This window comes from Helianthus annuus, chromosome 17, assembly GCF_002127325.2.
Source record: "Helianthus annuus cultivar XRQ/B chromosome 17, HanXRQr2.0-SUNRISE, whole genome shotgun sequence".
Classification (NCBI taxonomy): Eukaryota; Viridiplantae; Streptophyta; class Magnoliopsida; order Asterales; family Asteraceae; genus Helianthus; species Helianthus annuus.
Genome location: NC_035449.2, coordinates 157044686 through 157063157, shown reverse-complemented (window position 1 = coordinate 157063157; position 18472 = coordinate 157044686). Strand labels below are relative to the sequence as shown.

At 39.2% G+C, this 18472-nt stretch overlaps 1 protein-coding gene across 1 annotated transcript; it reads right to left on the bottom strand.

Moving 5' to 3' along the window:
- Positions 1–16052: 16052 nt before the first annotated feature.
- On the bottom strand, positions 16053–18104 carry LOC118488912. Its single transcript, XM_035986338.1, has 3 exons — positions 18095–18104; positions 16636–17513; positions 16053–16522 (listed from the first exon to the last, which is right to left on the bottom strand). The coding sequence occupies exons 1-3, from the start codon at positions 18102–18104 to the stop codon at positions 16355–16357; spliced, it is 1056 nt and encodes a 351-aa protein (XP_035842231.1). The 3' UTR covers positions 16053–16354.
- Between the last annotated feature and the right edge of the window lie 368 nt (positions 18105–18472).

The following is an 18472-nucleotide window of genomic DNA, read 5'->3' as shown; positions in this document are numbered from 1 at the left end:
TCGGGAATCCAAGATCCTTATTGGGTTTTATTTTTATTTATTTACAATCCTATTTGTTATGATTTATTTAGAACGTTTCATAAGAGAGATTACTTATTTGGGCATAGCATGCCTTTTTAAAATTCCATTTATATACAAGTTCACATACCTCACGGGGGAAATCACTCACACTCGGCCGAAGGTGTATTTTTTTAGTGAATCACTCGAGAGCGGCATGGAACTTATTCCTACCATAGGCTTGCCAAGCAATCAATCCTCCTCCTTTTTAACTTTTTACCTTTGTAAATATCAAGAGGACTTTTTGGGTAAAGGCTTGGGCTAAAGGTGGGTAGTTGGGTTAGTGGTTAGTAAAGGGCAAAAAACGTAAAAAGCGTCGGTTTTCGTAAAACATTTTGTTTTAGTGACTTTTTATTCTTAATGAAGTATTTCTTCAAACAAGCTTTTTAGGAGCTTTGTTTGTTTATGTCTAACTTCATTGTAAAATTTTCTTTTTTTTTTTTTCAGTCACACGAAAACCGAGCTTGTTACTAAAATAAAAAGGTAAAAATAAAAAGGGTTTTTGGTGGGTAAAAAGGGTTTTGAGTTAAGAAATGAAAAGGTTTAGGCTCAAAGAAAAATAAAAATAATGGTTTTGAAAGAAAAAGGGTTAGTCCTAATGCCTCCATCATTTACTTACTTGGGTTTAAGTTGGTAAGGACCGGGAATGAATTGTCGTGGCAAGTTCTAGAGTCGTAAGAACCAAGCGGCTATTCACACAAGAAATGAAAAATGAGCATTTAGCGTAAGGATGTATATTTGTATGCTCAATAAAGGCTCAAAACTCACTTTTGTGGGAATGGGTTTTTCTATGTGATCAAGTATATATAATCGAATTTTAACTAAGCTTGTCATGCCGTTTCATAATTTTCTTATGTTGGTTCTTTTTATCACGACGCTATCGGTTGTAAATTTGTAAAAATATAACCTTGTTATTCTTAGAATTCCCAACTTAAACTTTAGACAAGTAAAAAATTTTTTTTTTTTAAATTTGGGGTGATTAGCGATTCCAATAGAGTTTTGTGTAAGGCTTGTTATTAGGACTTGCAAAATTCAAGGTTTTAGCATCCCCCCCACACTTAAATTACACATTGTCCTCAATGTGTCCCAAAAATAAATTTTTAGGTTGATTGAATGTGTAACATGGTGTTAAAAGTAAAAAATTTATGTTACTGGCAGTCTGGACACGGCCCCGTGGGGACCGGGCACGGCCCCGTGTTCAAGTGCCAGTAACGATAATAAAAGAAAAGAAACAGAAGCCTGGACACGGGGGCGTGTCTGGTGAACACGGCCCGTGTCCAGTTACCTGAACTGGGCATTTTCCTGCAGGGTGTTCAGCACGGGTGTGACAACTCGAATTTCCAAGATTCCTATTTCGCATTTATTGCACGTTCATGTATTGTTTAGTTGTTTAATTGCACAAATAATTGGCTATGGAACTGTAACGTTTTGATATAATGAAGTGTATTGTGTGTTTGTGCATGGTTTTGTGTTAATTGTGATAAATTTGTTAAATACATAAACTTGGTGGTGAAATTGTTGTGAGATGGTGTACTTGTGTAAAAGTTAATACTTGAGGATGTAGAGAGCAATTAGTGAAATCCTAGTGATACTTAACCCTAATCCCTTTTTCACTAATCATTTCACAAAAATCCAAGCACGTACTTTCACTTTCTCTGGCAATCATCATCACCATCATCATTGGCACAGGATATTTATCACTCTTGACTCCTCTCTTTCTCTAGAATCATCCAAGGTAATTGTTTATTGATTATTGTAATACTTGTAAACCCTAATTGATTATTTGATTTGTTGTTTTTCTTGATTCTTGATTATGTGTTCATGAAAACCCTAGCTTTCATATGATGTTCTATGATTGTGGTTTTGGACTCTGATTTATTGAGAAATGATGATTTACTAGTTGTATAATAGATTGCCTGATGATTAGATACATGATGTGCTAAAATCGTTGAGTTTGATTGAGATTACCGCACTGTGAATATGTGTGACTTAAGGTTTTGGATCGTAGAAACCAAGAACGTAACTGTTGAATGTATAAAGTGTAACTGTTGCAATCACAAAGAACGAATGATTGAAATGTTTGTCAGAGTTTTGTATTGTTAAACTTGTCCGAATTTTTATGTGAGATATGATGTCCGACTATTATTTGATGCAAAGGTCCGAACTTCTGTGATATGTTAAAGTGGTCCGACTTTTGGACAAGGGACCACCTAGTCCGACTTTTGGCTTCAACACAAGGGTGTGTCCGAGTTTCTTAGGGAGTGTCATGGTCCGAGCTTTAACCATGACACTTTGTCCGACCTTTAACACATGAGGGGGTCCGAGTTTCATGAGGAAACCCCCATGTCCGACTTTTTACCCCCTCACCCATGCTATCCGAGTTTTAACCCCCCTTACATGTCCGAGTTTTATACCCCTCCCCCCTTGCCATGTCCTGTCCGAGTTTTAATAGGGGGAAGTTCCCTTGTTCTTGTCCGAGCTTTATGGCCTCCAAACCCCCACACACTTGTCCGAACTTTTAAGAAGGACAAGGCCCTGTCTGATTTTATGTGTGATTAATATGAAGCTTTGAGTTGCATGTCGGTTGATGTTGAAGTTGTTAAGATGTGTATGCTACTGTGTTAAGCCACAAACTCTGTTAAACCTGTTAAGCATGATAACGATGTTAATATGTTAAGGATGTTAACAGTGGCAATTAGGTTAATATCCACGTTAGACTAAACGGTGAAAACAAAGACGTGACGCATGAATTATGTGAATACGATTAACTGTTTACGTGGTGAATGATTCTTTATATATAATCGTATGATACCGAATGCAACTGTATGATCTTGCATGTATGAATCATTCTATGTGATATCATCCCGTACACAATAAGCACACAAAACACAGTTGCTTGATTACCCATGACTTGCAAACCCTAATTTGATGCAAACACTTACATCGTATCATGTGCAACATATCCTAGGTCGTGTGTTACGGACTTAGACATTTGATAAACCCTAGAGCATAGCATACCAAGCAAACCGAGGTGAGTTCACACAGCCAAGGCATGGGGTTCCCAGGGTGGGAATGGGATTGATTTATTTATTTGTACTTCTTTAGATAATGGAACGTAGTGATATGATCCTCGGGTGAGGAAGGTGATTGGTTAAGATACTGCTAGACTAGTGATGCTTATAGAACTGATCTTCGCACACACGCCGGGGTTGGCTGCGATAATATGACTGATCTTCGCACACATGCCAGGGTTGGCTGCGATAATATGACTAATCTTCGCACACATGCCTAGGAAGGCTGCGAACTATACACTAAAACTTCGCACAGGTGCCGGGTGGCCACGATACAAACGTACCTAGTCTAGAATACTTGAGAATTTTCCCTAATCTTCGCATACATGCCTAGAGAGCTGCGATACGAACTAATACGATACATGACTTAAGGAACGAATACATGGCTTACTATACTATTACAATTACTGAACTATTAACTGTGAACTCGCTCAACTAGTTGTTGACTCTCTGCTGCATGCCTTGCAGGACCTTAGGTACTTATGGAGCTTGCACAGGAAGGAGCATGTCGTTGTGGAGCATGGATCGTGGATGTTATGTTAAACTTTATAACACTTGAACTTATTACTTACATTGGGTTTTCATACTTATGCTTCCGCTACACTTTGAAACTATAATTACGTTTTGAACACCTATCGTATTGAATGATTGGTTTGCATTTATTTTACTTGATATTAATTACATGTTCAATATGATTGGTGGCTTGATCCTGGTCAGTCACGCTCCCAAGCGGTGATACTCCGCGTGTGGATTTTGGGGGTGTGACAGATTGGTTTCAGAGCCATTGGTTATAGAGAACTTGGTTTTAATATGGGAAAACGTTTTTATTAAAACTAGACTATAACCAGAACAGTGCTCTCAACGATCCACAATGACGCTTCGCTCCACGTGCAAAACTCAACATCCTAGGTAATAAGGTTTATGTTTATTGCCTACATGCTAGAATTACATAGAACTTTGCTCGTGGTATGCTTAGATTACATTGCTCACTACTTGTTATTGCTTGAGAACACCTATGTGCTTACACTCTTCTGTCATCGCACTACTCGTGAACCATTCTCACTTACGTTACATTGCTATGAAGATCATGGCCGGATACATCAACATGACACAAGCCCAATTGACGGCTCTCATTAACGAACGAATTGCTGCGGCACTTGCAGCCATACAAGCAGGAGGTAAACCCTGCAGTCGTAACTAGGATCTTTAGATCCTACACTCCTAAACCAACTCTTGTGTTTAACCTTGTCCTATTCTTATACACAATAGGTCAACACACTCAGTCACCTGCTTGCACCTTCAAAAATCTCAAAGATTGCCAACCTAGTACCTTCAGTGGAGCTGAGGGAGTTGAAGGCCTCCTCCATTGGTTCGAGAGGCTCGAAACTGACTTCGAGGTGCATGATTGCCCTGAGTCACGTAGAGTAAGGTTTGCTACTGGAACACTCGAAGGTACTGCATTAACCTGGTGGGAAGCACAGGTTCAGATGTTAGGGCTGGCAGCTGCTAATGCCACCCCCTGGAACGAGTTCAAGGACCTAATTAAGGAAGAGTTTTGCAGTAGAGAAGACATACACGAACTAGAACTGGAGTTTCTCAACTTACAGATGGTGGGGTCTGAAATTGAAGCTTATAAGAAGAGATCGAATGAATTAGCCACATTTTGTCCCACTATGATAGACCCTCCCACCAAACGTATCGAACTATATCTCAAGGGTCTGGTGCCCGAAATTCAGAGTCATGTGACCGCAGCTAACCTTGGCACCATCCAGCAAGTCACTCGACTTGCTCATCGTCTCACAGACCAGGCTGTAGAACAAAACAAACTGCCGAAACGTGTTAAAACTGATACTGCATGTGCTTCTAGTGATAACAAACGCAAGTGGGATGAAAACCTGAGCAAGGGATTAATTTTGGTTCAGCCACTGGCGCAGCAGCAAAAGATAGATGACTACCAGAGTCCCAGACAGCAGTTTTCTAGTAGTCGAGGGCAGAGTGGATACCGAGGAAATCATCCAAAGTGTAACAGATGCAATAGACACCACAGCGGTCAGTGCAACAAGGGTCGTTGCCAGAGGTGTCTCAAGATTGGTCATGAAGCTAAGGATTGTCGAAACTCACGTCCTGTAACTCAAGAACAGCAACGACCGCCTCAACCTCCACAGAATCAGCAGCAACAACAGAGTTTTAAAGGATGTTTTCAGTGCGATGCTAAAGATCACTACAAGAGGCATTGCCCACAAATAAACCAGGACCAAACTCAGAACCACGACCATAAAAACAATGACGCCGGGGCAACGTGTACATGATTCGTCAGGGTGACGCAATGAACGATCTTAACGTAATAATGGGTAAGTGTCTCCTTGTCGACTTCTATGTTACTGTCTTGTTTGATTCGGGTGTGGATACCAATTATATGTCCTTGAAAGTTAGTCATATGTTAAATTGTGCGCCAACTACCTTGAACACCAAACCTGTCGTAGTGTTAGCTTATGGTACAAGTCTAGAGGCCATTCATAGTTCAGGATTGTAATCTTATCCTCGCTGGCCAGACGTTCCCTATCGACCTCATTCCTATAGTTTTGGACAGCACTTATATCTCACGCACCATATCGCTTAGCTCCACCAGAATTGGAAGAACTATCGACGCAGCTACAAGAACTCTTGGATAAGGGATTCATCCGACCTATCTTTTCGCCTTGGGGAGCTCCAGTATTATTCGTGAAAAAGAAGGATGGCACTTCCAGAATGTGCATTGATTACCGCGAACTGAACAAGGTCACAGTGAAGAACCGTTATCCTCTTCCTCGCATTGACGACCTATTTGACCAGTTGCAAGGGTCGAGCTACTCCTCCAAGATTGATCTAAGGTCTGGTTACCATCAGCTGAGAGTCCGTGAGGAGGACGTCTCCAAGACAGCTTTCAGAACTCGCTACGGCCACTACGAGTTTCTTGTCATGCCATTTGGGTTAACGAACGCGCCTGCCGTATTTATGGATCTAATGAACAGGGTGTGCAAACCCTACCTAGACAAGTTTGTGATTGTTTTCATCGACGACATCCTGATCTACTCCAAGAGTCAGGAGGAACACGAGCAGCACTTACGTCTTATCTTGGAGCTTCTTCGAAAGGAGCAACTGTACGCCAAGTTTTCAAAATGTGACTCTGGCTTCGTGAAGTCCACTTTCCAGGCCATGTGGTGAACAGGGATGGGATTCATGTCGATCCATCCAAGGTAGAATCGATCAGGAATTGGCCTACACAGCGTACGCCAACAAAGATACGCCAATTCTTGGGTTTGGCGGGGTACTACAGACGATTCATTAAAGACTTTTCGAAGATCGCACAGCCGCTTACTATGCTGACACAGAAAGGTGTCACCTACCGTTGGGGAGATTCCCAGGAAACCGCTTTTCGGTACTTAAAGGATAGGCTTTGCAGCGCACCTATTCTCTCACTGCCAGAGGGCACAGACGATTTTGTGGTCTATTGTGACGCATCGATACAGGGGCTTGGTTGTGTATTGATGCAGCAAGATAAAGTTATTGCCTACGCTTCGCGACAACTCAAAGTTCATGAACGGAACTACACGACGCACGATTTAGAGCTGGGAGCTGTTGTTTTCGCACTCAAGATATGGCGACACTACCTGTACGGTACCAGGTGCACTATTTACACCGATCACAGGAGTCTCGAGCATATCTTCAAGCAGAAGGAACTGAACATGCGTCAATGATGATGGGTCGAGTTACTTAATGATTACGAATGCGCTATCAAGTATCATCCAGGTAAAGCCAACGTTGTGGCTGACGCTCTCAGTCGAAAAGACACTCTACCTAGGCGTGTACGAGCTCTGCAGCTCACTATTCAGTCTGATCTTCCTGCACAGATACGAAATGCTCAGGTTGAAGCATTGAAACCAGAAAACGTCAGGGCTGAAGCCTTACGCGAATCAAGGCAACGATTAGAACAAAAGGAAGACGGCGCCTACTATGTAACAGGACGTATTTGGGTACCACTATACGGCGGTTTACGAGAACTTGTAATGGATGATGCTCATAAGTCTTGGTACTCGGTACATCCAGGGTCGGATAAAATGTACCACGACATCAGAACAACATATTGGTGGCCTAGTATGAAGGCCCACATTGCAACTTACGTTGGCAAATGTTTGACTTGTGCGAGAGTCAAGACAGAGTACCAGAAACCCTCAGGCCTACTTCAGCAACTCGGGATACCACAGTGGAAATGGGAAGAAATTTCCATGGATTTTGTTACTGACCTACCTAGATCCCAGCGCGGGAATGATACTATATGGGTGATCGTGGATCGACTCACCAAGTCTGCACACTTCCTGGCTATTAAGGAAACGGATAAGTTCTCCACTCTCACGGACGTTTATCTTAAAGAAGTTGTTTCGAGGCACGGGGTGCCCACCTCCATCATTTCGGATCGGGATGCACGATTCACGTCAGAGCTATGGCAAGCGATGCACAAATCTTTTGGCTCACGATTAGACATGAGCACAGCTTATCACCCTCAGATGGATGGGCAGTCTGAGCGCACGATTCAAACCCTAGAAGACATGCTTCGGGCGTGTGTTATCGATTTCGGCAACGGCTGGGAAAAGCACCTCCCGTTAGTGGAGTTTTCGTACAATAACAGTTATCACACCAGCATACAAGCCGCTCCATTCGAGGCATTGTACGGACGTAAATGCCGGTCACCTCTCTGTTGGGCAGAGGTGGGGGATAGTCAGATTACAGGTCCAGAAATGGTAGTTGACGCTACTGAACGAATAGCACAGATACGACAACGTATGGCGGCAGCACGCGACCGTCAGAAAAGCTACGCGGATAAGCGTAGGAAGCCATTGGAATTTCAGGTCGGGGACCGGGTTTTACTCAAAGTCTCACCCTGGAAGGGTGTGGTTCGATTTGGTAAACGAGGCAAGCTCAATCCACGGTATGTTGGACCGTTCGAGATCATAGAAAGAATAGGCAAAGTAGCCTACAGACTAAACCTACCAGCTGAACTCGGTGCAGTTCACAACGTATTCCATGTGTCGAATCTGAAGAAGTGTCTGTCAGATGAGACCCTCATAGTTCCTTTCAAGGAACTCACTATCGACGAGCAGTTACACTTCGTCGAGGAACCTGTAGAAATCACGGACCGGGATGTTAAGGTCCTCAAACACAAGAGAATCCCTCTTGTCCGAGTTCGTTGGAACTCCAAACGTGGCCCAGAGTACACCTGGGAATGCGAAGACCAGAAGACAGAAAAGTACCCCCAGTTATTCGGAACCAATGCAACCACTACTGAGGCTGAAGCTACTACCGCGGAATTTCGGGACGAAATTCCAAATCAACGGGGGGATGATGTGACACCCCAGGAAAATCAGTAAACGATACAACTCACCTAGCTTCCTCAGTAACCGCATGCTAAATTTCGGGACAAAATTTCTTTCAAGTTGGGGATAATGTGACAACTCGAATTTCCAAGATTCCTATTTCGCATTTATTGCACGTTCATGTATTGTTTAGTTGTTTAATTGCACAAATAATTGGCTATGGAACTGTAACGTTTTGATATAATGAAGTGTATTGTGTGTTTGTGCATGGTTATGTGTTAATTGTGATAAATTTGTTAAATACATAAACTTGGTGGTGAAACTGTGAAATTGTTGTGAGATGGTGTACTTGTGTAAAAGTTAATACTTGAGGATGTAGAGAGTAATTAGTGAAATCCTAGTGATACTTAACCCTAATCCCTTTTTCACTAATCATTTCACAAAAATCCAAGCACGTACTTTCACTTTCTCTGGCAATCATCATCACCATCATCATTGGCACAGGATATTTATCACTCTTGACTCCTCTCTTTCTCTAGAATCATTCAAGGTAATTGTTTATTGATTATTGTAATACTTGTAAACCCTAATTGATTATTTGATTTGTTGTTTTTCTTGATTCTTGATTATGTGTTCATGAAAACCCTAGCTTTCATATGATGTTCTGTGATTGTGGTTTTGGACTCTGATTTATTGAGAAATGATGATTTACTAGTTGTATAATAGATTGCCTGATGATTAGATACATGATGTGCTAAAATCGTTGAGTTTGATTGAGATTACTACACTGTGAATATGTGTGACTTAAGGTTTTGGATCGTAGAAACCAAGAACGTAACTGTTGAATGTATAAAGTGTAACTGTTGCAATCACAAAGAACGAATGATTGAAATGTTTGTCAGAGTTTTGTATTGTTAAACTTGTCCGAATTTTTATGTGAGATATGATGTCCGACTATTATTTGATGCAAAGGTCCGAAATTCTGTGATATGTTAAAGTGGTCCGACTTTTGGACAAGGGACCACCTAGTCCGACTTTTGGCTTCAACACAAGGGTGTGTCCGAATTTCTTAGGGAGTGTCATGGTCCGAGCTTTAACCATGACACTTTGTCCGACCTTTAACACATGAGGGGGTCCGAGTTTCATGAGGAAACCCCCATGTCCGACTTTTTACCCCCTCACCCATGCTATCCGAGTTTTAACCCCCCTTACATGTCCGAGTTTTATACCCCTCCCCCCTTGCCATGTCCTGTCCGAGTTTTAACAGGGGGAAGTTCCCTTGTTCTTGTCCGAGCTTTATGGCCTCCAAACCCCCACACACTTGTCCGAACTTTTAAGAAGGACAAGGCCCTGTCTGATTTTATGTGTGATTAATATGAAGCTTTGAGTTGCATGTCGGTTGATGTTGAAGTTGTTAAGATGTGTATGCTACTGTGTTAAGCCACAAACTATGTTAAACCTGTTAAGCTTGATAACGATGTTAATATGTTAAGGATGTTAACAGTGGCAATTAGGTTAATATCCACGTTAGACTAAACGGTGAAAACAAAGACGTGACGCATGAATTATGTGAATACGATTAACTGTTTACGTGGTGAATGATTCTTTATATATAATCGTATGATACCGAATGCAACTGTATGATCTTGCATGTATGAATCATTCTATGTGATATCATCCCGTACACAATAAGCACACAAAACACAGTTGCTTGATTACCCATGACTTGCAAACCCTAATTTGATGCAAACACTTACATCGTATCATGTGCAACATATCCTAGATCGTGTGTAACGGACTTAGACATTTGATAAACCCTAGAGCATAGCATACCGAGCAAACCGAGGTAAGTTCACACAGCCAAGGCATGGGGTTCCCAGGGTGGGAATGGGATTGATTTATTTATTTGTACTTCTTTAGATAATGGAACGTAGTGATATGATCCTCGGGTGAGGAAGGTGATTGGTTAAGATACTGCTAGACTAGTGATGCTTATAGAACTGATCTTCGCACACACGCCGGGGTTGGCTGCGATAATATGACTGATCTTCGCACACATGCCAGGGTTGGCTGCGATAATATGACTAATCTTCGCACACATGCCTAGGAAGGCTGCGAACTATACACTAAAACTTCGCACAGGTGCCGGGCGGCCGCGATACAAACGTACCTAGTCTAGAATACTTGAGAATTTTCCCTAATCTTCGCATACATGCCTAGAGGGCTGCGATACGAACTAATACGATACATGACTTAAGGAACGAATACAGGGCTTACTATACTATTACAATTACTGAACTATTAACTGTGAACTCGCTCAACTAGTTGTTGACTCTCTGCTGCATGCCTTGCAGGACCTTAGGTACTTATGGAGCTTGCACAGGAAGGAGCATGTCGTTGTGGAGCATGGATCGTGGATGTTATGTTAAACTTTATAACACTTGAACTTATTACTTACATTGGGTTTTCATACTTATACTTCCGCTACACTTTGAAACTATAATTACGTTTTGAACACCTATCGTATTGAATGATTGGTTTGCATTTATTTTACTTGATATTAATTACATGTTCAATATGATTGGTGGCTTGATCCTGGTCAGTCACGCTCCCAAGCGGTGATACTCCGCGTGTGGATTTTGGGGGTGTGACAACGGGGCCGTGTGGGCTGGGCACGGCCCGTGCTGAACCTACTGTAATGGAGAAATTGATGTCGGATGCCCTTGTTCTTGTGCATGGGGCCATGTTTCTCGTTTCCCTTATCATCCTTTACCACCATGAGTGTGTTTTATTTTTTATGAACCATTCAAACCTTAAAACCATCATTCCATTAAAACCATAGAGAGATCTTACATAGTCCTAAATTTATATTAAGCATAGATAAGAAAACACAAGAAGCATTAAACCATGGAGTTCTAGCCTATACTTTATTTTAATTAGCAAAATTTCCAAGAAGCTAGTAGTCTTGGTTAGATATGGTCTTATAGAACTCCTTCTTCCGGGTGTGGCTTTCCTCATATGTCGGCGAGCCACTCCTCCACCTCCCTTGGAAGGAGAAAAGAGGGCTCATTAGCGTTAGTTTGAGGAGTTGCGATTTCCACCGGGATCTCTTGTTGGTGCTCCATGGGAGGTTCTGCCGGAATGTCGTCCCACCCGGTAGAGTTGTTAACTTCGAGTGCCAGGTTCCAATCCTGTTGAGGAAGGACCGGTTCCATTGGGGGTGTTACAAGAATATTTAGCCTCTAGTTCAAGAGGTTAATCTCTTGGAAGCTGCTCTCAAGTCCCACCGTAAGATCGTTAATACGGTCGATTAGGACCTCCTCTACTGACGTCATTTCCTCGAGAGCCTCCCTTAATGCTACAACATAGTGCACAAGTTTGTGTTTACGGGTACCGGAAAATTTACGGTACCTGTAAACACAAACTTGTGGTGCTCAAAACTACACACACGACATTTTTTTTAATTTTTTTACAAATGTGTTTATAATACACGCATCTACGTTTATGAAAAAAAATTTGGTCCACCTCGCCCCGGATCAAAAAGTTCTCACAGTTCTTACAACTCGAGGTGGTTCTTATTTTAGCGTAATTCTATATATATATATATATATATATATATATACGTAAAGTGTAGGATACAAATCCCCTTATCGTACATTATGTATGCGATGCCCACAACCATACACGTGTGCTGATTCAATTTAATTAGACAAGGGTATATCAGACATTCTGTTCAAACATCTGAGGGCTAATCAGGGAATTCCGTCAACAAGGAAGCAGAATACTAGTTCGTTTCATAACCGTCCATCTAATTATTGTTCGTATCAATTCGATTTTTAGGTTTTTTGATTGATTTCTGTCGAACACAGATTGGCGATTTCCGAAAATGCTGGATTCGTCATTTAGGATGTTTGTTTTTGCTTTTTGTTTGGATTTTGTTTGATTTGAAGGTATTTTCATTTTATTAGATGGTAACGAGGTTGAAGATAAGTTGTTTCTGGTTTTATTTGTTGAGTTTATCATATCGCATGTGTTGTTTTAAATATCCCATGTTGTGATTTTAACATATCCCAGGTATTTAAGATTGGATCATATGAATAATTTCGCATGTTTAAAGTTGGACATTTTGCACACAATGAAGTTTAATATTTAATTTCACATTTTTAGTTGGACATTTCGCAGACTAGAAAGTATTTAACATATATTGCTCTATATTTCGCACGCTTTAGAAGTAATTATATGTTTTTTCGCACAGTTTGTTTTATAATTCAGTTCAATAATTCAAATCAAATAATTCAGTCCAATAATTGATTTCAATTTCATATCAATAATTTTTCAGTGCTTTTTTTCTTTTATTATATAGTTTATCTTTTTATCACCATTTCAAATATCCTTTTAAAAATGGCAGACATAGCAACATACTCTTCTTCTGAATCAAGTATCAAGCAGGCTTTGAGAAAAAGGATTCAGGAACAAATTCAAGAGGATCGATCATGTCAAGAGATGTTGGAGACCAACATTTCTCGTGTAACAGAAAACTTGAAGAGAAGGCAAGAAATTCTGAACTTGCTATCTCAGATGCAAGTGAGTAGTCTTCAAGAAATTGTTGTTATGTTCATGGTTGATCTGGGTGAAGGGATGAGGAGCAGTTGAAAGAGTTGGCGGATGCAATAACTATCTTAAGATGCTCGATGAAGATGAAAATGGAGTTTCTTTCATCTTTTGAATGAAGTTTGTTTATTTTAGTGCTTTATTTTAATAAAAACATTCAAGTTTTGCATGTTTCAATAAATTTGCATGCTTTTGTTATGGAATGGATTTTGAGTTCGCATGTGTATATTCCCCCATTTTGCATATTTTAAGCAATTCAATGTCAAACATGCGATTTTATACATTATATATGCGAAATTAAAAACATTAATGTTATCTAACAAGTGTAAATCTTCAATAGAAATCCAACATCAAACAAGTTAACTTTCCAATAAATTCACTCAACCTATCTGGGATTATTTTCTCCAAATCTTTCATATACTTTTCTTTGTTTGGCCTTTTATCGAAAGCATTTGCCTTTTTAATTACTTGTTCACGATGCACATTGTGGTCGGATAGAATGATTTTACTTAGATATTTGTGCCTCAGGAGATGAAGTTGTGAATTCTGTCTATTGTTTACTTCATCTTCTTTCACAAACCCAGTCACCCATGGTGTTTTCTCTCCTTTGTATGTTTCCATGTGACGCATCGTAAACACTCCACAGTCTACACTGTTATTCTCCGTCCTCCAATCCATCTCTTTTCTTTCTATCTCTGATGTTCCAAGTTCTTCTATAGCTGGTGTTGGTTTTAAAGCCTTTTTTAGGTATAAAACCAATACCTTCTCTGTAACATAGCAACATTTTTTCAGTATCTTTTACATAAAATATAACATGTATATGAAGAAGTTTTTGTATTACCAGTGTGTCTGGAAGCCCCTTGTATCTTTCCTTAAACTCTTGTTCAGCGGCTGAATTGTCAATCAGCTCAATTTTGCCGGTTTTCAAGTGGAAGCACAAGACATAGAAGTGGTCACCTTGAAGTACCGGAATAAACACCAAGTCAACCGAATCAAGTTTTTTTTACCTCATATTAGTATGATGTTTTCAAAATTTGAGGCAAATATGGTTAGATGTCTGTCGTCTGTGTATTTCTCCTCGTTGTAAAAGATATCCGGCTGTATGTTATGTAATTAGAATCAAAGTTAAGTAATGTATTAAAAGGTATTTAAACATGCGAAATTAGTACATGCAAATAAGGTGTGAAATTTTTCACAGCGAATTGTATGTATACCATATGCGAAATGTTGTTTTTGTTTTCATAGTAAAACTATTTTTATTATATATGCGATTTAAATATAAACAGTATGCGAAATCACTGATTATTCATTTTCTGTTTTAATTTCAAATGCCAATATGTTTATAAAATCATGCCATCATTGTGCTAAACAAGTAGAGTCTGTATAGTGATGATTTTCTATCCCTTTTCTTCTCTTCAAGGTTTAGAACATCCACAAATGCATCTATTCCGTTTGATGTTACGTATTGACCCCTGTAGAAGCTTTCAAAGATATCTTTAGGAGTGTGAACCCCAGCTTTTGATCAGTAAAGTTCATCCCTGCCAGGCAAAAATTAAATAATTAATATTTTGAGTGTATATATTTAGATGTTTGTTAGTTGATATAATCGTTTTACTTACTCTATGTTTGCAAATGTAGCAAATGTATATCGGATCACACTCAATTCTTGATTCAAGAGTGCTTCGTGCATGTTTACCACTCTATTGCAGTAAGGGGAACAAAATGTGTCTCCAAGCTCTGAACATCTTTTCTCAGCTCGAATTTTGGCTGCTTCTATTGTTTTGTAAAGGAGTTCATTTAACCCCTTTAGTAGAACTTGTTTTGGAACTTGCTTTGGCTTTGAGTTTTTTCTTCCTCTAGCTGGTTTTTTTTCCTTATTTTCTTCCAGGCTGGGTCCCAGGCTCAAAAGCAACTCAACTGACTGCAATTCCTCAGCCGTTACCTGAGGGCATTCAACTTCTGGATCCTTCTCAACTTCGATACCTGAATCGGTTTGTTGAGGGTCTTTTTGTGTAGTTTCTCCTAAAGAAACTGCTTCCACTTCTGGCTCCTTTTCTTGAACTTTTTCTTGAATGTTTTGTGTAGATTCTGCCAAGTTCACTATTTCTTCGATAATCGTTTCGTTTTCACCACTTTCTGCAGGCCAGAGTAAGTTAAGAAATATAATATTTTGTTCTTTTTAATTTTTTCCTAATATAAAGTGTTTTTTACCTTTGACGGGTGGTTTGTAAGCGTATACACCCGTTTCGACAGTTTGAATGTTTGCAATAAGGGTGTCTGTCACTCCTCCATCATCTTTATTTGTCAATCCTTCATCATCTGGCTGCAGTACCCCTATAGATACAAATTATTGAATTTTAATATATCAGAATCAAAATCACATGGTATACATGTCATTGCATGCGAAATAAAATGTGAAGTGTTTGTATGAAATCGCATGTGTTTTTTTAAGGTTTCGCATGTGTATAGGAAATGGTGATTTTTTTAAATAAATTCGCATGTGTTAATTTTGAAATCGCATGTTATACCTTCTGATGCCATTGGTACCAAAACATTGGATATAACTTGTTGAGCTTCTTCATTCTGTCTACTTTCTTCGTTTGTAGTAACTTCATGATGAACTTCAGAAGCTGCATTTTCAGGCTGTTGATGAACATGAGAGGGTGCAGTTTCATGCTCTTGAACCGAATCAGGCGGCACATAAATGGGATTATTTCGAAGCGTCTCATCCCACTGCTTACAGGCCTCCATAATCTCCGGATCCAAAAACACTTAGTTTTTGCTTCTGAAACTAAGTTGTTCATCCCTTGAACATCTTGAACCATTTTAATGTATTTTTTGACATTGGCTTTCATTTTTTTCAACAGGTTCTGTAATATTTTTCAAGTTAAGATACTATCAATCCAGATGTTACATATAAATGGATTAAGCGAAATTAATATTTTTTGCGCTTACCTTTTTGTTGATTTTCGAAGCCTCTCGATCTCGTTCATGGGCTGTGTCGTAGATTACCGATGGTGAAAGTTGAACAGGAGTGTTGCAATAATCCATCATTTTCTGTGTCTGTGTTCCAACTCCCTTCTGAAGGTTCAACTAAGACATTTCATGGATTTCAAAACTGAAATCCATCATATCATCAAAGTTCTCGTTATCGTTTGGCTCTTCCTCGGTTTCTACGTTTTGTACTGCACGTGCAGTCCTTCTTTTGAAGCTTATTGTGGTGTCAACCGGTGGTCGTAGTGTATACTCCTCCGTTGAACGACCCTAATCTTCTTCATTTTCACTCTCACTTGATGCCCACACAGGTCCGTTAACTGAAATATGCTCTTCGACTTTATCAATCTCCGAAGATGTGATATAGCGAATAACTAGTATTTCCACGACTTTCTCAAACAGTTTAAGCCTCTTGTTATTCTCATGCATGTATAGAAGCTGTATAAATCGCAAGATCAAACAAAATTATTTTTAAGATCGCATGTATCATTTCATTATATAACAAAACAAAGTAGTCTTTTAAATATGTTATCAAATGTAGTAATGCATACCGTAAGAAAGGCAACAGGTCCCACGAACTGTATTTTATAGTTCTTCCAGCCCGCTCGTGTACAACGCAAAGTGTCAAGTAGATATGAGCACCAATCTAGATTCTGTATTTCCTCAACAGCCTCTACACCAAGCAAACATCTATCATTTGCAGTTGTTACCTTTGTAATCTCCGGAAAAAACGTCATCCAGTACACCAGGAAATTTAATTTAAACAGGCTCCCCCAATCTCTTTGATCATCCATTGCAGTTGCAATTAAGCCATGGGTAATTCTCGTGTTTTCCCCCCATTGGCTGATGAATGTATCCCTGACAACATTTCCCGGTTCTTTACTCTTTTCAATTTTCTCCACCTTTTTAACTTTTCTCTTATTGACTATTATTTCAACTTGCTTTGGCCCCTTTGGTATTTCAAATACCTCATAAACTGTGTCCGATGTAATGTTTATTTGGTGTCTACCTACGTTTAGTGTATCGAACATCTCGTCAAAGTTTGTTGCTAGCCAATATGCCAATCGTGTTGAAATATGGTTGATATTCATATCAAGAATAGCTCCAAATCCCATATTCTTCACCTCATCAATCTGTTTTTTTGAAAATTTTCTCACAGTATCCATATACGAGTTAGGTTGACATCTTAACAGTATCGCTTTGTTGTTGTATTCGAAGAAAGCTCTAGTTTCTGTTCTAGGTGGTTCCACCTTTTTTGAAGGTTTTTTTGTTTCTATCTTTGATTTCCTGTCATCTTTCTTCTTTTTCGAGAGTGGCTTAACGAAGTCATCCTCCTCAGAACTTTCTTCAACTGTCCTTCTTTTTCTATTTTTGTTAACTTTTTCCAATGTTGATATTGGGTCTTCAAAGTCATCATCAGAATCTATTTCTACAAAATCGCATGCTACCAGTCAAAAACCTTTATAAAATCGTATTTATCAGTTAATCATGTACACTAACTCATTAAGTTGGTAAAATCGCATGAATGACTTATGAATTCGCATGTCTTAGTAAAGCATTACCAAAACTAACCAACCCTATAAATCGCACGCTTTAGACAACTAAAATTAATAGAATCGCATGTGTAATTTAATCATAATCCACTAAAACTAACTAATCATATAAAATCACATGAGGTTTTTATCAATTCGCATGCGCAAGCTAACCTAAGACAAAAACCTTCAACAAACAAAATTTAACATATGAAATCGCATTTGTCATACAAAACCCTCACAAAACCCTATATAATATCGCACATATATCAGCATATCATTAACAAAACTGTATAATCATACAAAACCTAATAAATAACCATACCAGACATAAACCCTAATAAAATCGTAGTTATGAACAATATGCAATCTTATAAAACTATAGGTTTCAGACCAAAACTTTACTCAACAAACAATATCGCATGTCATTCAAAGTCCCTGTAAATATCATTATAAAATCGCAAATGTCAATCAATACCTGGATTCATCTTCTTCGCCTGTGGTCTGTCGTTGTTTGCTTTGCTTCGTTTCTCAAAACTCGTGAATCTTAGTTGAATCGCAACGGTGAGTAGTAGGGAACTTGGGGAAGGAGAATACAATGTTGATTTTGGGTTTACGGTATGATTGTGAGTTATTGTTTGTTGATTATCAGGGGTTTTGATTTCGCAATGGACGATTTTAACCCTTGGCGGTTTCATTTATTTATTTTAATTTGATTAATTTAATAGTTAAACACGCGGTTTAAATGAGATGATCTGACGGTTGTGCTTATAACGTACATAATGTACGATTAGTGGATTTGTATGATAACTGGCCCCTATATATATATATATATATATATATATATATATATATA